Here is a 23,039-nt window from a genome sequence, read left to right on the forward strand (position 1 = left end):
ATGCGTTCCGTTACGCTGAGGTTATTATTTCTGAGAGCCCTCAAGAAACAAGAACCTGGTGCTAGCCAATAAAAATGTAATGCAGGGAACAATGCTGAGGAATGACAGCATTAATAATGAAGGAGATTTATCTTGCTCTCGCCACAACCCGCATTTTAAAGCACACAGACACATTTACACGAAAAGCAGACAGCCATGTTCCTCCTCCGACTCAAATTTTCACCCAGCTCCCCTGCAATCAGTCACAGAGACAGATGCTCGCTCACAAACTCACACATCACTTATTGACTCTCACTTTCCTTTCTGCACTTTGATGGCATCGCAGCCACAACCCCTGCTATTCTGCACCACATCCCACGCAGAAACCGCTAAACAGAGAGCAGTTATGGGAGTCTGCGCCCTGAGCATGGGAAGCATTAAAGATGTACAGGGGCTGAAGGGGATCAAAGCAGGTGCAATCCTGCCGCGCCTTTCCCCCCGCCTCCATTTCCCTTTGGGCTGGTTTAGAGTTCTCAGCGTCTGACAGACAACAATAAAAAAAAAAGGACAATCCAGGAGGGTCACTGTGGAGTCATTTCAGGCCTCGTCTTGGCTACTGCAAAGGTAAAACAGTGGCGATTATGTGAAACAGTTAGCGGGTCTGTGTACACTCACAGAAAACATAGGCGTGACTCACAGGAGTTCACGTAATAAAGAGAAAGCACCTACTGTCTTTGGGGAGTTTGTCCAGTTATTTAAAATAACTTTAAAGCAGTAAATGCTTAAAAATGCATAGCTATAGTTTTGGTATGGCTTTTTTTCTATGTGGAACAAACTAATGATTGCCTTTTTTCTTTCTTTCTTTTTTTTAAATCATCGCTCAGCTTGCAGTTTGAAGGTGGCATATGCTGAGGAGCTCCTCTTAATCCCACATGTATTTATAAAGTGAGCTAAGGTAAGCTTCCCTTCTCCAGACATCTGTGCTTTTTTTTTAAGTAAAAAGAAACATAGTTTCGTCAAACTAAAATATGCCCTCCAAATACAATACTTCTCTGTGAACCCACTTTCCAGTTTGTGCCCTTTTCCCTTGTGTCAAAATAATTCCTGTTGTTAAGTCCCTTCTTTGTGAAAAAAATAACTAACATCTAAAATAATTACTAAAAGGAAAGCTTATTAGCATGCTGCATTATCACATACTTTGTACAATGAGACAGGTGGGGTTGGCAGGGGCAAAGAGAAAAAATAATCTCTGAACAAAGCCTGAAAACAATACCGAATAGATAATCACATACTCTTGTACCCAAACATCACGAGAACCTTTGAAAAATTGCACTATCTATGGGCCCAGAGGGTTCTGTCTGTATGTGTCAATATCTGAGCTGTTATCTGCATAACAATTCAACCCTCAAACTGGTACCTGAACTCAGCTCTGCCAGCTTGGTAACAGGAAAAAAGAGCTGCAATATGAAAGCATGAAATTCAGAAATGCTGGGATGAGAAGCAGTGAGTGGGAGGATTCTTACACCTGACTTTGAGAAGAAAATAATTGGATTTATAACCATGTAACATGATTTAAGATTATTATGAATACATGGCCTGTGTGTGTGTGTGTGTGTGTGTGTGTGTGTGTGTGTGTGTGTGTGTGTGTGTGTGTGTGTGTGTGTGTGTGTGTGTGTGTGTGAGTGAGTGAGTGAGTGAGTGAGTGAGAGAGAGAGAGAGAGACAGACAGCAATAAGTGATGCAGCACAGTTGTTTTACATTAGTGTCTATTAGGTTAAGGAGTAGGCACGTATAATTAGGCTCACATTATCTATTCTCTTTTTTCTATTGGCTCATTGGTAGCAGGTGGAGCTTGTACATCAACTCAGGTCTAAAAAGGCTCCTGGGCAGCAGCATCAGTGAGATTTATGCAGAGCTACTGCTGGACAGACTAATTATTTTGTCAATTTCTTTGCCATATGCACATGTGTAGTAAGCGCACGGCATAAGACAGCTTGAAAAAAATGTCTGTCTATACATGCCATGCATTCACACCCTCACAACTGATATCAGATTGGTGCCAAATTAGCTTGCAGGAGGAAGGAGAAAAGAGCAAGAAAACTGTCAAGAGATGTTTAGAAGAAAATTAATTTTAATGGAGCAGCCAGAGTAATCCAACTTACCTTCCCCATAGTTAGATCTTGATTAATCTTCTGTTTAACTGGTTTGATATTTGAGTGGAATTTGTTCAATAAAAGCATGTTTGAAATCATTTATTTCATATCGTTATTCGGTGTTCAGGGAAGAGGACTGCACTGAGATTGTGATCCTGCAGATCTCCAGGGGCTCAACGCAAATCTCACAGGAGCAGAGGGACAGAAAAATCCACTGTGGGAGCCTGAATTTACCACTAACCAGAGGAATAGTGTCGACAAATGAAGTTGAAACGTGTGTTTTTAACAATACAAAAGCAAAGCAAGGCAAGTCTGACACCTGGACAAACCTGTCACTTACCTCTGACAAAGATGGAAAAGAACTGTTGCGACAAATATGCAAAGTCTGGGTTAAGGTGACACAACTCCATTCTCTGTGCCCTTCAGAGATAAAGCACTTCTTCCCGAACATAATAAACAAGAAATGCATGAAATGTACACATACTACACATAGTGCATTAAAATAATCCATTCCTATAAATTTAATTGCAATTTTGCTCTATTGCTAATATATTCTTCACATATTTATTTAATGGAGCTCACACAGTCATCGAAATACTTCACAGATTTTCATGATGAAGACTGACCTTAGCCATGGTACTAATAAAGAGCCAACAAATAGTCCTTCTCTCAGTGTCTTAATCTACAGTTCACTATCATGCTTCTCGACTGACTGACAGCGTATAGTTTGTCAGCTGCATACTACAAAACTGACAGACAGAGAAGATGAAATATATCGACAGTAGAGTTTAACCAGGTTTTCTGGAAACCAATGGATTTTGATGAAAAAAAAACAAAAACACTTTATAGGAGCTTGTAACAATACAGACCCATACCTCAGAATTCATTTTAGTGACATCTTCTGCAGAGTCAATGACTGAACAGACACATTTCTACGAACCCACAGCACCGTCTAACCAAAGCGAGGGGCACCTCAGTCTCACTTCCTGTTTACTTGGAGGATACACTTGAAATCAGCACAGTTCCACTGGCTAACATCTAATCAAGCCACTGCATAAAATATAGATGTTGTGGACGAGCAAAGCAAAATTTCTATATTTAATTCAACAAATAATAAGATCAAAGAAGATGGAGAAGAGTAGTTGGTGAATTAAACATGAGCAGAATGGAGGTGAGGAATCGACACTCTGCAGTGGTGGAGCATGAAGGTGCCACCAACTAAAAACATGAAAACAGACAAGGATTTCACCAGCAATTAACACAGACACCTAACCCACGGTGGAAGTTACACTTACGGCTGATTTTCATTATTTATATTTCCTATTATGAATTGCCAAAAGATTCTACGGTGGCGTCATGAAACACCAGGGCTGTTTAGTGACCAAAAGTCTGCAAAGATATTCAGTGTTCTGTTATACATACACGACGAAGACTAGCAGTGATTCCTGTCATCGTTTCAGCTCTACATCCAGTACTAAAAAAAGATTTGTCATATTTTTGCAGATGATAAAGTAACCATGAAATCTATTTTAAGTTTGCTGCACTATCTATACAGTTTAGCAATTAAGACCAGGAATTCAAAATGATTTTGGTCTGAAAGAAGTAACAAAGATATTAAAGAATAGTCAAACAAGCTGGCCTCTTCTCTCCAACCTGGCCTCTTCTCTCCAACCATGTGCTTGTCACTTTCTAAAGCTCCTCTAGAGATTGGAGTTTGGGATTACACAGACAAAGGCCACAGTCAAAACTTCCTTGTTCACTCTAAATGCACTTTGGCTTTACTGGCTCTGTCAAGTTGCACCTAATCCAGTTCAGCACGAGTCGGAGGATCAGCTTAAACCTTTAATTTCTGTGTTCCAGACACACAGGAGAAGATCTGACAGAGGTTCTGTTTGGTGGCAGTCAAGCTTTTGGCAAAGGGCTTCAAGTGCAAGGTTCATTTAAGAACTGTTTCATACAGTCAAACAAACAATTCAAACAGCAATCCCTCTGCCACTTCTGGTTTGTCACTGCCGATACGTCAGAGCTCATAAGCTAGCAATTCGTTTACTCATTTGCAAGCAGTGTGTAAATAAGCAACCTGTGATGTTCTCCAATAATTTATGTCACATTTGAAGCTTAATTTGGTTTTTGTTTGTCTGTAATCTTGGAGGGAAGGAAGATACAAGATATAGTTACAAGCTAACCTTCCTGACATTGTCGGTGTTTTAGAAAATGACTGTGGAGCTGCAAGGCAAATTTCATCCTCATTTACATAAAGCTAAATTTCCTAAAATTATAGGCAGCACATTTTTTTAAATTGTTTGCCAGTTTTGTATCATATGGAATCCCACAATGAGTAATAAGTGTGCCTCCCTGCTCTGTGCTATAGAAAATGAACAGCAGCAAACTTTAAATAAAACTATGAAGACCCACTGAAATGATCAAACATCATCTCGGTTCAAATCAAGCAGCTTGTTTAAGGTTCTCTGTTGTTATACGTGAGCACTGACATCCCCCAGAAAAATCATGGTCTCCCCAGGTGGAGATCTCACCCCAACACTCAAAGAAGGCTGGATATGAACAAACTGCTGCTCATCTTATAGACAAAAAAAGAAACAGTCATATCCTTTGTCACACACAGAACAACCCTCAGGTTATTAGTTTCAGACCCACACACCAAACACTGTGGGTGGTGTTCCCACGTAGTGACATTGCTAATTCAGGCTCGAAACAATATTCTTTTTGCTTATCTTAGTGACAGTGTTCAATTGCTGCGACTTTATTTCCAGACGCTAAATTGAAAAAGCAGGAAATTGAGATTAAATGCTGATGCAAAGTTAAGTTTTCCCAGTTCTGCCAACAGTGCTTCTGATTGGTTCAGATTCCTCCCCTTCTTCATACATAGCACATTTCTTACTACAATAGTCAAATACCCCCAGATGACACAAAGTGAGGATATGCTATATATATTACATTGTAATATATTTTAATTGTTGTGGCACCTTCAAGGCAAACAAAACCGTGGCGTGACCGTATAGAAGGAAATGAGGGAAAGAACGCTTTTATGATGCTTTCAGCTCGACTCGGATAAACGGATTACTAAATGGATGGGAACTATCAGCTTCTCATCTTGTTCCTGCTCACAGGGACAATTGTGTCAGAGCCAGACACCAAAATAACACCACAGTGATTGTTCCCTTTGAGTCTTCAGGTCTGGAAAAGGTGCTTTCAAAAAGATCTAACAGGGTTTGCCTAAATCCTTTAATACAGTGTGACAGCAACTTCTTTATCCTCTCATTTTTTTCTTCTTTCACCAATGGTCTTTTTAACTGAATGAGGATACAATCCCAAGTATCCTCTGGTGATGCCCATTCAACCACTGGACTGATATGAAAACACAGCAGTGACACATAAATGACAGAGATTGCAGACATTCAACTGAGAGCACAAATTCACTGATGCTGTCACACTAGTACCATATTACCAGCATCCACAATAAACACACGGGACTATCACCTACTTCACATCTGTAAAGGTACGTTACTCATCTTTATGTGGATGTCTGCGTATTAGATTATGTGCAGTGCAGAGAAGAGATAAAAGGTTAGCTGGTGTGGACACAGTGCTGTTGGAGACCAGAAAGAAAGTCTTCAAGTTTAGAAAGGGCAGTTATGCACTTAACCTGTTCACTGATAACTGGATCTCTATGGGAGGTCAGGAGGTGTAACAGAGTTGCTGAGAGAATACTTTAATGCTGAAGGCTGAAAACAAACCTCCCTCACCAGTCTGGCCAACCTGGTCTCAAAAGCTGGATTGGTTTGCATAATGTGACGGAGAATTACAGGGCTAAAAGCAGCAAAATCCACTTTTTTCTCGGAACAATTGATAACAATTAACAAGTCAGGAAAAAGTTCAGACCTTTTAGAGTCTTAGGAACTTATCTTAAAGTTATGGTTTATGTCTATAGAGGGGAAACCAGACCAATATTGTGGCTCATGTGGAAAGTTTCTCTTTGATAACAAAAACAGTTCAGCTAAATGTGTTCCTGAAAACATTTGAGGGGAAAAACAAACAATTCAGCTGCTGAAGCTGCCTTTAGAATGAAAACAATTAATTTAAAAGTTTTTTTTCTGAAACATCCAGAGGCATATGATCACAATAGATGCTGCTCATTAGTATAAAGTAGACTAGACCTCAACTTTCTCTCGAAACACAAAACTACACTACCAAAATCTACTGCAGAGCAGCGAACACACACAATAAATAGGAAGTATACAAGTTATGGATCCTGTGCATCATACAGTGGGTAGCACTCTGGCCTTGCAGCAAGAAGGCTCTGGGTTTGAATCCACTAGCCAGAGTCTCACTGCATTCTACCTGTGCTTACATGTGGTTTCTCCGTGTGGTCTGACTTCCAAAAACATGTATATTAACTGATGATTCTAAATGGGCTGTAGAAGTGAGTGTGAGCATGCATGCTGTCTGTCGCTACCATAAATGCTGCCTAGCCAGTGCTCAACTGACAGTAAAGTTATCAACTAGCTGATAAACACTGTGGAGGATTTAGCAACTAAACAGCCAGATATTACACCAGGTTTTAGTGATAACCACAACTAAGATACAAGACGGATCAAAACATTTTGGTGGACAAAAATATTACTTCAAACGAATGCTAATGTTCTTCAGTGTCTGCTGAATGTGAGTATAACCATATGCTAATACACATCAACTTAGATAATATCTCTATGTTATGTTTACAGCTTGTTGCAGTGCTTTCGAGGGGGAACAAAAATTAAATGAATGCAAGTTTAAGCTTCATTCTGACGTTTGTGCGTAGACAAGCATAAACATTCAGTAGCAATAAAATCTGCTGCATCTACTGATTGTAAAAAGTTGTCACACAAGCTTCGCCCTACTTTCAAAGTCCCTCATATACTACAAACCCACTCAATTAATCATACATACAGCATGCACACATTCCTCGAACATTCGCATACCGTCCTCTAAACCAAGCCCTTCTAAGTCATACTCCATTATTCATTTGCCTCACTGTAGCGTGGTGTATGCACAGTGCACTCGCCAATCCAATTCGATTCAAACTGGATGTTAGTGTCCTATATTAGCATATCTGCAGTACAGGAGCGTCTCCTAAACAACCTGTCACAGATCTCAGGTCAACTGAGAATGGGCTTTTTGTCTCACGGTGGACAACTGTGAGAGAGCAAAAACAGATGCTTTCTCAGCTAGCGTGAAAGACAGAGCTGCCTCCTCACAAAAATGTACACTGATACTAGCCATCATTATATAACAGCACCACAGCCTGAAAAGGGAAGACTACTAAATTTTAACACTGAGGGGTTGCCACGGCTTTGCCTTTAGACCATTTAGTCTGTGTCACTGCACATGTTAGAATTTGTCCTGCCCTCTCTGGTGTGGTGTGTTACAGTATGTATAGTGCCGCAGAGACCAAACTAAAAAAAAACCCCAAAAAAACAAAAAAACAGAAAGCTAGCAAATGATCATAAGCTGACCAGACAGCGGTTCTTTAAAGATTACAATCTGTGGATCTGGACATGTATAGCCAAAGAATGCCTAAAGTCAGGCTCCCAATCAGCATCAGTGAAAAAGCTTCTAACTACCAGCAAGACGTCACATATCAGAGCTTTGCCTTTGTGACTTCAGAGAAACAGTTTCATTGCGACCCTGGTTCTGTTTCTAGCAGCGTTTCCAGCTCAGGGGAGATCATTTCTTTGTCGCTGTTCGTGCAACTCCTACCAGCCGGTTGAGCTGCCTTGGTGAAGGGGTGGATATCTGGGAGTAACACCTCCCGGGCAGGTGAAGAGAAGCAGCTGGTGACTATACTGTACGTATCAGAGGAGACACATGTTCGTACTGATAGAGTGGATGTTCATGTCTGAGTTCATTCCACATCATGTACTGTATAGCTGCAGTGTTTTCTGACCAAATGAACACATTATAAAAGCTTTGTCTGTGCCAAGTATTTTAACCATCCTGGATGAAAGGCAACAGTACAACCACGTAGTACTTTTTAGAAATGTTGTTGTGCCTGCAATACACAGGCTATCTTTAGCATGGAGTTGACAAACAGTAACTGTAATATGCTGGAAGAACTAGACATTACATCTGGACAATGTCATTGCCTGGGTCCATGCAACCACTTTCCTGTGCTCAACTGAACACAACAACAGATGACGGACTGAATGCAGTAAAGTACTATTTCTATGGTACAATGGCACCTTCACATTACCTCTGCATGCTGATCCTTTAATGGTTTTGTGTAAACTGTAGTTTACTGATAAAAAATAAATAAAAGGTTTACAGAATTAAAGCCAGCTACCACTGAGTTTTCTGTGAAGTTTGCTCAATTAACAGCAGGGAAATGTGAGAAAAACACTACATATTCCCTCAATATAATTATATATTTTAAGAAATTTGAAAAATTAGGCTCTGTTTTCCTTCTGTGAAAAAAAATGAACCTTTAAACAAACAAATAAACACACCAGGAGGCATGAACGTGCACACACCCACACACACACACACAAACACACGAGGAGCATTATTCATGCAGCGGGATGCCCCTAAATGAATCCATGTGTGCAAATGTCATCAGTAAATGTCAATAGCTTTTTCAGGCCTGTCCTGAGGACATGGAGCCCAGCATATGGGCCGTGGGACTCAGCCGTACCTTCATTTCCTACTACTTCATCTATTCTTAATCTACTTTAAAGACCTCATCTGTTCATGTGATGAATTAAACAACACATGAGTGAGGGTGCTTTTGACAAGCAGGAGGCAGAAAAGAGGACAGATATGGCTGCATGGTGATTGACAACAACTGCAAAAAGGAAAAAAAGTAGGAAAAAATCAATTCTATCCCACATTTTCATTTGTTGACATACACTTGTCTATGTGGGAGAGAGGTGTGAAGTAAGGAACTAGCAGAAAAACATTCCTACTGCAGCCTTCCTGTAAACACGTGACATGCACACTGTCCAAACCTTCACAGCTGTGTTTCTCTGGGATATATTTTTTTTAGTAAGGAATAAGACAAGCTTGACCAGATGCGCTGGCTGAACCTTCTGAGCCCCGAAACCTGTCGGTGGGTTTGAGAAGCATGTTATCTTTTCAAAATAATCGCCCAAATTACACCAGGCATCCCAGCCAGAAAATATAAAAACAAAAAGACAGATTTTTAATTTTTTTGATGCTCTGTGAAGTAATTATGTACGACACGCTGTTCTGTTGGGGAAGACAGCAACATCTACAGTTAAAATTGTGATCAAAATTACTTGTTTTTTTCTTCGTCTTGATAAAAAAAAAAAAAAAAGCCAAAAACAAACTGTTTGATTAAACCAGATTCTGCACAAATCCAAAGATTTTGAGCACCTGGGCACAACAGAGAAGCCATTAGTGTCTCATTTGTGACCAATGTGACAAAATTTTCGGGACTATTCAACTGAACTAGGTTGATCTGCAGACAGAAGACACGTATGTAAACAAAAAGTTTGAAATTATCTATGTCGATCTATTTTAGTCACACAAGGGCACTTGGAAAAATGATGAACATGATGATTCAAGGTTTTTTTTCCAACTTTTGTGTAACAAAGAAACAACTTTTGTTTGTTTCTAATTTACAGATTTATGGCTTCAGAACTTCGGTATATGGCACAAAAAGCATTTTTAGTGCTTGTTACATTTCTACAGAGGTGGAGGACTTTAACTAAAAAAAAAAAAATAGCCCACAGTGAACAAAAATGTGACAGGGAGCAAAGAAACGTTCAGAAACTGACTGGGTTCGGAGGGTTAAGATGCCTTGTGGCTAAAGAGCCTTAGAATTACCACATAGTGTCACAGTGTCTGTACCTCTATGTAGGAGGAGAGTGTGGGGTAGACCCGGTAAGCTCCCAGCACGTAGGACAGAGGCGTGGTGCAGGGGAAGTTGGTGGTCACAGAATGGCTCACTTCTGGCAGAGAAAACAGCTTGAAGCCAAATTTCTCGTACAGCTTCTGCAGTTCTTCATCCGGCTTCTCTTCACCCTCACACAGGATGCTGCCCACCACGTAGCGACACTTCTCTGGAGGCCTCTGAAGGGACAGAGAGACAGACAGACAAGGAATGGATATATATTAAATATCTGCAAGCCCCCTTGAAGCCTTTCAGTGAGTCACCTCACACCAGTAAAAAAAAGAATCCTTCTTATTCATGCAGCCATCAAACACACAGCAAGGTAACGCCCCCTGTTGGAGGAATAATGTCACCATTTTGTCTGCTTTTCGTGTCGCTCTGTTGTGTAATACAGGAGCACATTTCTGTTGAGTCTGAGAGAGAAACATATACATTTATAATAAATAAATCTCATTTTATTAAATAAAAAAATCTAATTTGTTGTGCACAAGGATATAAATTACATGTCTTGTAAATCATGTTAAAAACAACACACTGTAAATAAGACAAACTGTGTGTTTGCTGTTGTGTCCAACCTGTCAGCATTTTTCATTTCACAGTGGCGTTCAATTTATTAGACAGTGGAATGAAAAAAACAATTAATTCGTTTGATTCACTCTGAGTAAGAAAAGTGAAATAACATCATAGAAGATGCAGCTGACCTGAACAGAGATGTCCTTAAACGGATGTCCACAAAATGTAATCCAGTATGTTCGTTAAAATAATACTGATGTAATGATGGCAATATCAACATAATCCTGCCAATATGACATGAGGCTTGATATTCTATTCTAGTCTACTGTAACATTGTGACAGAGCTTAATGTTGTATTTTCCTGCCTATAACGAATGCACCACAATCAGTGAATAAGCGTAATACACTGACGTTGTAGGATTTTCCAACCAAAATCTGCTACGAGGATTAACTGGGTTTTATGATCCGCCATGCATAGATATCCCATTTATTTTAACTAATGTTAAATTAGAGTGTCTTTACATCATGAGTATATTATTATTTGTATTGTTATTATTGTTAATAGTAGGTCTTTAAAGCAAATGAAAAGGCACAAAGAAAGAGAAAGATTACAAGGATGTACTCAGTATGTTGCTTTGTGAAGTTAATGCTGCACCAGTAGCAAACTGCACATGTGTGGAAGTACAAATAGAAGCCATTTGATTTAAACATGTGGAGATGTTGCACCTTCACTTAGTCTGAAGTGTTTCTGGACAGAAGGTTGCCAGGTCTGGTGAACATCTTGCTCCAGATATCCGACAGCCAGGTCACATATGTGGCAGGTCAGACTGTATTTGTGTTGCAACCAATGTTCATGTAGAGCAGCAGAAATCGGCACTTATTCTTACGCCACTCTACACACAAAAAATTAAAGTGATAAATGATTTTTCATTTTATCAAAGTCGCACTGTTTTACATGGAAAACGGTTTGTGGGTATCAATAAACAAGCTGTCCCGACCACACATAATTGTTTGCTTATGAGCCAATATTTTTGGAAAGAAGGAAACACTGATAAATTACATGAAGTACAACCATTACCACAATATTAATCTCCCTGTTTGATTAACAACATTGTAATATTTGTAGATTCGGCTAGCGAGCGGCACCCCTGGAAGCGTCAGGGATTGTTTGTCTTGCCTAATGACACTTGAAGAGAGCAAACACAAGCTGACAAGGAGGTTTGATCTCCTTCACTTATAGGCCCTCTCTGCCAGCATTACGTCTCTTAATTTGCCCACATGTCTGCATGCAGATGTGAGAGCGGCACAAGAACAATCACGGTGCGAGCTGTCAGTCAGAAGAGGATCTGACAGAGAATCTCCCACTCACAGCTGCTTGCAGACAGTTTGTTGTCGGTCTGACAGACACAGATGGAGAGTGGGAGCTGTTGTTAAAGGACTGTACCATTTTTTGTGGGTATGCTTTACATTACTGCCCACCATTTTCTAGAGCTTGTCATGATAGTTTTGTTGCTGGAGTACACATTTGCTAACTTTCAGGCAGCCATGGGTAAAATCAACTGTCAATAGTGACAGTGCCTTGCTGAGAGAACTAGGTGAACATTATACAAAGAACAACAATGCAATAGGCTTTGGGAAGCAGGCAAAAATCACACCCAAAGGGTTTCTATCTGTACAGTACGGAAATTACCTTGCAGAGACACATATACAGCAAGCAAAGCTGCATTAAGACAAATAAAAACACAAATTATCTTCACTGCGAAAGACTATCCAACTCAAACAAGTTTTAAGTCTCTGCCACTTTATTTTCATACTACACTAAAATTGGAAATGAGTGTTTGTCTGGAAGGCAGGATTAACACATTTAAAAGTCCAAGAAAGTATAGAAAGTTTCACCGACTTGTAGAAAATGGGTTTAAACATGCAAAACCCCTGGTGTAGTCCTTTAAGACCTGCTGTTGGTTTGCACTCTGTGACAGTGGCTGTCTGTAGAGGGCTGGCACTGAGAGGGCACAGATGGGAGCCAGCAACACTCATCTTCATGTCCCTGGCATCCTCGCGTAATTATCACATCTAAACGCCACAACGTTCTCTTCTTTTCCATCTCATTTCTCACATTCAGGGCTATTTTTTGACTGCGCTGCGTTGCTACTACACTGCACTGTTCCCGCTGTCCTATTTTGTTCATATACCAGCTTTTGTGCAGTAATTCAGCATTGCAGGCTGCCAGTGAGACTCCCTGGCCGAGATAAATCTATTTGATCGCCCAGCCCTCAACCCTCAATGCCTTTTAATGTCTGCGTCATGTGGGTAATAATAATGACTGACAGTGTCTGTTCAGTGTGAACACATAATCTTTACTGTCACCCGACACCATGTTCAACAGTGAGTCAGAGAACACAGATCACCTGCTTTTGACAGGGATTTATTCAATCACGGCAACATGAGACATACCATATCTATTTACAATGCAGCAATGAGTCACTCCAAAGACAGATAGTCACATGGCTGTGTTAACAATGTCAGAGTAAATTATAGCTTCATTGTGGCAGCGTACAAATATTGCATGTGAGGAGGAATATATCAGTGGCTAGGTCAGCTGACAGACATTCTGGAAGGAGATCCCAACGCACTTAGCAAAATGGCCGTTACAGAAGAATAATTTCTGTCTTTATGTTGGTTAGACTGGACAACAAATCTTTTAAATGATCCCATGTAGAAAAGAAATATTTGTAAAGCTGCCAGGAGCTCGTTCACATTCGGTTTTGTGTGACTTTACAACAGAGGTGAAGCTCACAAAGTTAGCATGACACTTACAGCCACATGAACCACTTTAAATGGAAATACAGAAGAGTGACATAAAGCAAAAATCGCAAGTTTGGGATCACAACCTCTAGTGCTAACAACAGCAGACTTTGTGTGATATCTTTGTTTATTTAGTAGGGAAATCTTGGAGTGAAATCTCCCAACATGAATGGGTTGGAACAAAACTTTGAGAAAGTCACTGATTGCTGATCCCCTAGCCGTTGACATTTGCCTTGTGAAATGTCTTCAAGTAGTGAGTGAATTTACATGAAATTTGATACAGACAAGACTTTCCTGGCTTTGGATTTACTCTCTCTTTAATGAGAACTGATATTTTCTTCTACTGCCTCACTACTACTCACTTCTACTGCATGAACTCAAATAAGCAAAATTAAAATAAACAGTTTACTGTTACAATTAGAGGACAATCATTGAGCAAAACATCATATATCATCACAATAGCAATACTGTAGGCACATGCTAATATAATCGCTTAAGACCTTTGTGTCTCAGCAGTTTTTATGTCTTTGCTCTCATCTAAATGAATTTATGTGCAAGCTTCGGTCTGCATCGCCCTCTTCCCTACATGGATACATCAAATGTATGGGCTGTCAGCGTGTCTCCTGTGCAGAGCGACTCCCTGACAACACTGGTGGTCTATGATAAGACACAACAATAGCCGCTCAAACACAGAGGGGATAACAACTGTCCTCCCACGTTCTTGCTTCAGTATCTTATATCTCGCTATCTCTCATGCTTGCCGCACTGATAGACTAGAGTGTGTTAGCCAAACCAGTAGTTCACTAACGATATCATTCAGGACTCTAGCTATCATTCACATCCCACACAGCGGCAAGAACAAACGGCAGCCCTGACTGCATCTCGTCTCTGCTTCCCTCCAGATAACACACCCCAGAGACTACAGGCAATTAGGCAGGAGAGGAACACTACTCCGTGTACTTGACTTGTCTTGTATTCTCCACCGCCGCTGTTTTGTTTGTGTCAGAAATTCTAGCACCGCAAAAGTCAGAAATTCTTCGATGTTGTCCACACTGCTCAAGCTGCATTTTGAAAGACAGCGTGTGATTCCGTTTCTCGCAGGTAGCTGAGGAAAGCCGAATGTGGCTTTTGATTGGCCTGGGTGAGAAGCAGAGAGTTAGATAATGGGAAGGCTGCGGTGATTTTACCTCTGTAACTGAATACTGACATATTCGGTTTCTGTACCAAGCTGGAGTAAAGCAATGTATTTAACAGACTTGTAAACTGTTCTGAAAGTATACTGAGGTTGTTTGCAAGACTTACATCTCAATGTGCTGAATTCTTGTGTCTGTTTTTTCCTATATTAAGAACAAAACATATTATACAACCATGCCAAATATTAATAAAAAAATTATTCAATTAACTTTTCTTTTTTCTTTTTTTTACTGAAACTGCTTTACTAAAATGTCCACAAATATCTATGTCCCTTACACAAATCTTTCAGAAAAATCAAGCTTCTATTCCATTCCTCGTGGTGCTGGTAACTTCTACCATGTTCTAATGCACTCCATACTAATACACTATAAACTACTAATCCAAAGATTTTAGTGAGCTTGCCATTACCGTCCATTACTGAGAAAGAGTTGTGCATCGCAGCTGCTCACAAGAGGCTGAAAGGCTATCAAGGCCAATGTAAATGTTTTAAACTGCCAGTGGACACAGTGCAAAACATCATCAGATACTACAAGGAGCTCCACGCTGAATAATTTCAAAGGGAACCGTAGAAAGCCAAAGGTGAACGCTGTACTAGAAAGAACAGTAGCCAAGACCAAGAAGAGTCAAAAGATCACCCTTAAGGCCATTTTAGTAGCACCGGTCTCCATGGACACCAACCAAGAAGTCTTCTCCAAGATAAACTCATTGCTGTGATTGCAAATAAAGGCTTTGCCAGTGATGACAGAGAAAGAGTATGAAAAATGTTGAACAAGATGTAATGTTTCTCGCTGCTTTTTGTCATTCCCATCCAGAGAAAACATATTGGTAAAAAATTAGAAATCCCCTATAAAATTATACATCCAAATCTATTAGTACACGCACGCACACACACTTTGGACAAGTCTGTGGGTCACGGACGACTGTCCCACTCCAATGGTGGCATCGCTATCTCTGCCCGATTCCCTTAAGCCAAGTCTCTAAGGACCTGTTGAGAGAGAAAAAGTAATTTCACAAGCAATTCTTTGCTTGAGGCTACAAGAGCCTTTTTTGATGGATGAGGGCACTCCAACAATAAAAAGCTGCAGCTGACAGAGGTAATTCTTTATTAACAGACACGTAATGAGGATTTACTCTCTTCATCTCTCCCGCTCTTGGCCCTGCATCGCTTTTCTCCTGGCCATCACCACTTGGGATGCTGCTTTGAGTGTGGGCCCATTTACAATTAGTCATTTCTGAAGTCTGAAATCTTCTCAAGTTAGGAAGGACAGGGACAAACACGCTAAGCAGCCAACTCTCCACCTTACAGCAGCATGAAGAACGAATGATAAAAAGCTTACCGTACTCTGCCTGACCAAGGACTATCAGCACACTCATTAAAACAAAACCGACAAACAACCTATCATCAAAATGTGGAGCTAAATGAGCAGAGTGTGTGTGTGATTAACTTTGAAATTATTAGAGTGAGAGCCAAACATGGCATATATGCCCTTCATGCTCTTGATGGTGAATTGGGTTTGCTATTATGAAAGAACAGAGTAAAAAAGACAGTAGTTGTACACGGGTCTTTTATTTCAATGCAGCCAATAAATCTGTAAATTTGGAGCCTCATTAAACCTCTCTGCCATCTTCACATCAACATCTGCAGTGAAGCATGACAAGCAGCAAACGCAGCTTTAATAAAGAACACGCCAAGTTTGTGAAGAGCAGATAACAGCCAGAAATCAGATTTTTTTCGGCGGTCCAACTCCATCGGATAAACGTACTGCACAAACAAGACACATCAGTGCTTTCTGTGGAGAGCTCTGCCCCTCTGTTCAGTGGTTCACAGTATCATTTTCTTTCTATATCTGGTACGCTGAGACAGATGGTGTTTAGGACACTTCTATGAACAAGCAAGGAACTTGACACATGGGGAGTAAGACGAACAGAGGACTACGGGATAAGCAATATCTCAACAAGAGCTGTCTTTCACCTCAGTGTGTCAGAGCAATAACCTGTCTCAGCTGACTGGAAGCCATTCGCCCCCCACAGGCAGATGAGACGGCAGAGAAAAAGTCACCAGGAAGGAAATTGGAACTTACAGGGCTGCACAGCACTGGGACCACAGGTATGCTGTTTGCAGCTAAATTAATGGAGCAGGACTTGCAGTGAAGCAAGTATGCTTACCCAGACAAAAGCATTTAGGGAAAACTGATTATTTAGCACCAAAATAGTGATATTCATTTCACAATTTGGGCACGAAGCAAGATTAATCATCATGTGGACTGATTTAGTATTAAGCCACCTGCACATATCATGTCCTTGAAATGGCAGTGAATATACATTTATTCAAACTACAAAGTACAAAACATGAGTATGTCCTCATCTGGAGATGGCCCTAAAGTGCAAAAATCAGATTCTATATCCAGTGATGTGATGGGGTGTGGGCCCCATTGGCCCCTCAAGTCAGGATGAGCCAGTGGAAATCTGTTTTTCGGTCTCTCTCTCTCTCACCAAGTGCAGCTCTGTCCCTTCAGGCTGTGCTCAGACTTAGCTGGTAATTACACATGGCATCCTGGGAGTTCTGGCATGTATAATTACTGGTGAGGATAAGCAGCCTGCTGGAGGCAGGACACAGTTTTTCTTCGCCACAGTTGTGGGGCTGCTTTACCACTCCTTGGCCAGCTGGACACAGTGTGGCACTCCTCCAGGCAGATGTCACCGAGCACACAGCTAATCTTCCCTAATAGGAAATATGAATGAATTCCTCCTTGCTCTGCACAGGCTTACTTCCTTCTCTGCAAATGCTCAACACTCTCCCTTCACCATCTTTCTCCCCGTATGCACTTCTTGATAAATATTCAGCTGTGTAATCCAATATCCTGAGTATCACAGGATGAAAAGCCAATACGTGCTACAAGATTGATGGAATGAAGGATTTAAAGACATCCTTCACCCTCTTGTTTCACTGACTTTAACTTGTCGGCTAGTAGTCTTATTTTTCCAGCACAGTTTGTGAAAACAGATCAAAATACGCATCCTAAAACTCTACTAAAGCTCTAGTCCAGGATAAAAAAGCAGTTCAGCATTTAATAGATTCCATCTGGACTGCTGCCTTCTCGTTTTGCAGTATCTCACTAACTGTAGAGGTCCATAAACATTAATAGGGCGCTTTACTACAGGGAGAGCTGGCATGTCCACAATCTTGCATAATATTGACTTGAAGACCTGTGGGAGCAGACTTCAGAGTATCAGTGTATTTATTTCTCATTTTATAGCCACCTTTAAAAACGGCAACCCCTTGCCAGAAGCCCCCCTTTCATGTTGTTGCCGTCGACAGACAGACAAGCGGCAGTAAAATGCTAATAAATTTGACTGGGAGTGCAGCGATGCTCAGCGCTCTGATCTGAAATTCCGATTGATGAATTGGAGCACTGCGAGCCTCTCAAGGTGAGTCAGACTCTTACCAATTTATACCCCTCTACCAAGGCAGTTCCACACCTCGCCTCATCTCTCACTGCCACTCCCACATATGCCGACACATGACATTTCATTTTCTCCTCCCTGTCATGTGGAGCCACGAGTGGGTTTGTTCAGAAGCTAAAACAAAGTGGGAATTCAGTAGATCAGAGGATGAACCAAAAAGCAGCTCTGGTTTAACCTCGAGACAAACACAACGCGTCGACGATGTCGGAAGCAGTTGCTTTGATCGTATCCACAACAGACAGTCGAAGAAACTTTTTAGCCGTAAACTTGTAGTACCTACTAATTCCACTGCAACAACGGAATTACATTCATCTTTAAGTTTCTCACTCTCTGGTAGATTGCTTTGTTCCTCGCGAAACACACATCAGCGTCTGAGTGTTCACTGCTGCCCACTCCTGCTAATAAATTCTGCTTTGGAGATTCCTTGCAGACAGCTAGCCTGCTTGTGGATTCTTTACTCCTTTCCGTTCTACAACACAACAAAGGGCTACAAACCTTAAATCCAATGATTTAGCCTGTACTTTATCCAGCCAGGATTTACTCAATACTCGTGTCAAAGCTCCATTATTATAGTAGAGCCTGAGGAAACACTGCCTTGGATGGTGCGGCGAGTTCGACATCCAGTGTTGTGGAGCCACAGTCCAGTTTACTGACACTTCTGAGCCAATTGTTAAATCCTCCAGGCCTTTGTGAAAATCAGCAACAGCAATTATAAGCATAAAAGCAAACGCACACACGGATGAATGGGCATATAAAAGCAAGAGATAAGAAGAAGAGCAACACCCACAATTACCAGTACAGACCACTGAAATCAAACAGTCCATATCCATCCAAAGAGCTATCCAACTTGTCATATATGCACAATAGATCCAGCTAGTATAATAAAAGCCTGCTCTTTGATCAGCTGCTGTAGTGAGTTTTGAATCCTCATCCTCATCCTCTGTACACAGAGTCCTGCCAGCTTCCATCATAGTCATTAAACAGGGATTACTACAATTTAAATGCAAGGTGAATACAATCCAATAGTTCAAAACCAGCTATACTCTCAATCTAAAACCAGGACTGAGAAACATTAGAGTAGTGGACGCTGACCACTTATGCACCTATGAAACAGAATTTTGTTTTATTATGATGACATACATTTCAAAAGAATGAAAAATAAGATGCAGAGTCACACTACTCATGCCATATAATAAATTAACTGTGAAGATCAATGTGGTGTTGAGGATGCTTCAGCCTCCCACACAGACTGCATTTCAATGCTACTAGTGCCATCTAGTGGCCATCTGAGCACAGCAAGTCGGCCAGCATTCAGCGTTCAACGCATAGTGTACATCAAAGTACTGAGTCTACTCCTTAATAATCAGAACAAATACCAAGTGAAAGTTGAAAAACCCCTCTCATTGACCTGAAGGAGAAATGTCAGAATGATGCAAAACAGTGTCTGCATGGCAACAGCGCAAAAAATAATAATTTTAAGATGGTGGTTTAGGCAGGAGCTCTTCGACTTGGCTTGTTCCAAACAACAGACAAGGACTATCTGTTTAATTATCACATGAAGCAGCCAGTCTCCTCATGCTTTATACATGTGAGATTGCATTAAACACAAACACACTCACATTAAACAACTTTGTTAAGAAAAAAATGAAGGTTAGACACAAAAAAGACGTATGCAGAAGGAATTTGAAATTTTCCTTGACAAAACCTTAACAGGACCTGTTTAACTTGTCCAGTCTAAGTTAGGGAGGTAGTCACTCATTTCTACCATTATAATGTCTTTTACGAAGCATTTTTGATGATGAAAGAGCTTATGGTCATCGGATGCTGATGTAGAGACTTCCTTAAGTCTAAACAGGTAGCTGTAACAGCTGATGCAAACTATGAAAAAATAATAAGAAGAGTTGATCCATAATCTTCAAACTTTTCTGTGGGAAATTTCTGCCTAACAGTGTAGGGTTGAGGCACATAAAAAAAGGTTTGCTCCAAAGTTTATCTCTCATAATTTGAGTTACCTGTTGTTGGTGGTGAGTAATAACATTCGAGCCTGATTGATGATGAATTTTTAGTTCTGATACCAATTTTAGGGAGTAAGAAATGTTGATAGTGATATTGTTTATATATACATTAGAATTATATTCAAAAGGAAAAGTGATGGATTCATTGTTGAGTAATTTTTCAGTCATTTATTTCACAAATTAGTCATAAACTAGCCCGATAAAATGGACCCATCAATAATCAGTCGGGCTCTAGTGAGAGTGTCAGAACACACACTCAGAACACAACAAGCGGCTAAGGTGATCGTCCTTTTAGCTTCAGTGATAAAGGAGATGGTCAAGACACAGTCAGTCAAAATTATAATATCAGGTCGCAAGTTTTTGAGCTGAACATAATCATTTGAATCTATTCCACTCACCTCTGTACATGTTGCTAGAAAAAACATTTGCAGAAAAGTCATGTTTTAACCACTGCTTCAGTGTCATTTTCCACCATGCTTCCTCTGCCATGGTTTAGTGGTACCAACTATTAATCTGCATGTGCTTAACCTCTAAGTTACTATATTTCGATGAGCATCTATTGATAATCATATTATGGATTTAGTTGTGAAATCAAAACACCACAGCCCTACTGTGGAAGGCACACCCAATGAACAAGGAGATGTCAGTATTGGAGGATGCAGTTTGTTTTGCAGCAAAAGGTTGGCAGGCAAAGGCACTGATACTCTAATCTGAATTTGTAATCACGATTATTTATGTGACAATCAATAATTAAATAAAACTGAATGATCATGACAGCTCCAGTCAAGCATTTGGATCTATTACATGTATAGAAATCCAACCTTTGGGTTCTAGTACATCTCCGAATCAGTGAACAAAGGCCTTTAAATTCAAAAAGTGATTGAATTCAAAGGCAATTTGGGTTGGTATTTTTTAAGTTAAGTTTAAATGTTTGGATGCCTAATTCAGCACTGTAAACCTATTTAACTTCACAAGGATATTCTGAGGTTTTGTCAGAGTCATGAGACCCACGTAGTAATCTCCCTACTCTGTGGAGACGTCCTGTGATGGCTCCTTATGACGCCAGTTCTCCACAAACTCCAGCACCGGCAGAAAAGTTTTAAAAGCTCCTCAATGAGCCTCTTGCCACAATTTTCCACTGACGTGACTCACAGTCAGGGCATCTACTAAAAGTCTTTAAAAACGGACAGAGAAACTAGTGGGTATAAGCAGAAATACAACCACAGTCCTGCCTGCGTGCCACATTCTTTATCACACAAAGAATAACTAAATGCTGTTATGGGTCAGTGGCTGGTTTATGAAGAAAAGCTGCGACTTAGAAACAGGCTCAGTGACTCTGTTCCTTGCCACCACACAGACTGAACTTTTGGCTTGTGCCAAATGCTTCTATTTTACTGCACTGTTTGTCAGATGGCTTAACTCATCCAACCATAACAAAGTCAAATGTCAGCAGAACTGACACAATATAACACAGAGAAAGAGGACAACAGTTGTACATTTCGCTTTGCTATTAGTCATGCTATAAGCTATATATAGGCCATAATGTGCAACTGTTAAATGTGACTCTACACACTGCTTGTGTGCAAACTCTTTCCACGTCAGCTGGGAACTCAATAAACATTCCCATCTAACAAGCAGCTGTTGTGCAGACATAATATGTTGACTGAAAACACAGCTCGTGATGAACAGCGGTATGTCGAATGAAAGCAGGAAACAGCCACAGATCTCAGCTGAGGAATGACCCGTTTAAGTGAAATGTGGTTTTGGATCAGGGTGACAAAAGGAGATTCACTGCTTCTTGTATCTGGATAGTGAATGTAATGCCATATTCATGTAGGCCACACCGGAAAGTGGTACATTTTCAGACATCTGTCAGCTTTCCCCAGACACATGTGAGGAGGCTGTGTGTGCCCTTCTTGTCTGGCATATGGTTACCATCTTTGAGTCAGAAGCAGACAAATGCTGAAGCACCCTGGAGCCACAGATGAGAGGGGAAAAAATATCAACAGTGCAACGTGGCACTGAACAGCTGACTGGTTTCATCATTCAGGCTCAGTTCCTTCGAAAGGCAGTTTATACGTTTAACCCTTTGAGTTATACACACTGAATTACACTGAATTATAGCTACTTACACAGCACATTACAATCCCATATCTCCAAGACTTTGAGATGGATGGGTCAGTTGACAAGTTGACATACAATCACACTTTGTGGAAAAACTTGTGCTAAACTTCTAAAACTTATCAGCTTCTCAAACATGATTTGCTGCGGACACTACATGAAATATTTCTTGATTTTGGAACTGTTGGCAGGATGAAATGAGCAATTCTAGGATGCAACCTCCAGCTCTAGAAAACTGTGATGAGAACATTTCAAAAGATCAATACTGAATCAAGAAATCAATCAAATGATAAACTGAACTACTACGAAGTGACAAGTGGGAGTGTGACCACTGTGAGAGTTGTGAAAAGCTACTAGTGACTATTTTTGTTGTTGATTAATCTGTCAGTCATTTACTGAATTACTACGTATGCTGTTTGGTCGTTATAATGTCAGAAAATGGTGAAAAATGTCAAGATGACATTTTGTCCTCAATCAAAAGATATTTAGCTTACTATCACAGAGGAGTAAACAAAACAAAATTTGTAAAGTTGTGACTTTTTTTCCCAAGAAATGACTCCAACTGATTGCTATAATAGTAGACAGTTAATCTAATAATTGGCTAATAATAAATACATTTTTGCAGCACATTCATTTATATTTTTACAAAAACATTAAGGTGTTTAGGACTAAGAACACTACACACACAATCCCAGTTCATCAGACACTGGGAGAAATGGTGCGACAATTATGAAACTGGAGTTTTAAATGACTGTGAGAACTTCTGCGTGACCTTTAGGACTCGGTCCAGGTAAAACAGAACATATCTCACCAACTGTAACATCTTATCAGATAACAAAGTACATTGGGTTTTTGTGGTTATGTCATAAGGTCAAATGTAAACAC

The 23,039-nt window shown here is 40.4% G+C and overlaps 1 protein-coding gene across 1 annotated transcript in view; it reads right to left on the reverse strand.

The window, feature by feature from the left end:
• The window catches only part of tex264a (testis expressed 264, ER-phagy receptor a), a 76,190-nt gene that overhangs the window by 52,602 nt on the left and 549 nt on the right, over positions 1 to 23,039 (reverse strand). The window contains exon 2 of the mRNA XM_022192228.2: positions 9,999 to 10,220. Coding sequence (XP_022047920.1) covers positions 9,999 to 10,220 — 222 coding nt within the window. The remainder of the gene's footprint in view (positions 1 to 9,998; positions 10,221 to 23,039) is intronic.

The sequence above is a fragment of the Acanthochromis polyacanthus genome, chromosome 5 (assembly GCF_021347895.1).
Source record: "Acanthochromis polyacanthus isolate Apoly-LR-REF ecotype Palm Island chromosome 5, KAUST_Apoly_ChrSc, whole genome shotgun sequence".
Taxonomy (NCBI): domain Eukaryota; kingdom Metazoa; phylum Chordata; class Actinopteri; family Pomacentridae; genus Acanthochromis; species Acanthochromis polyacanthus.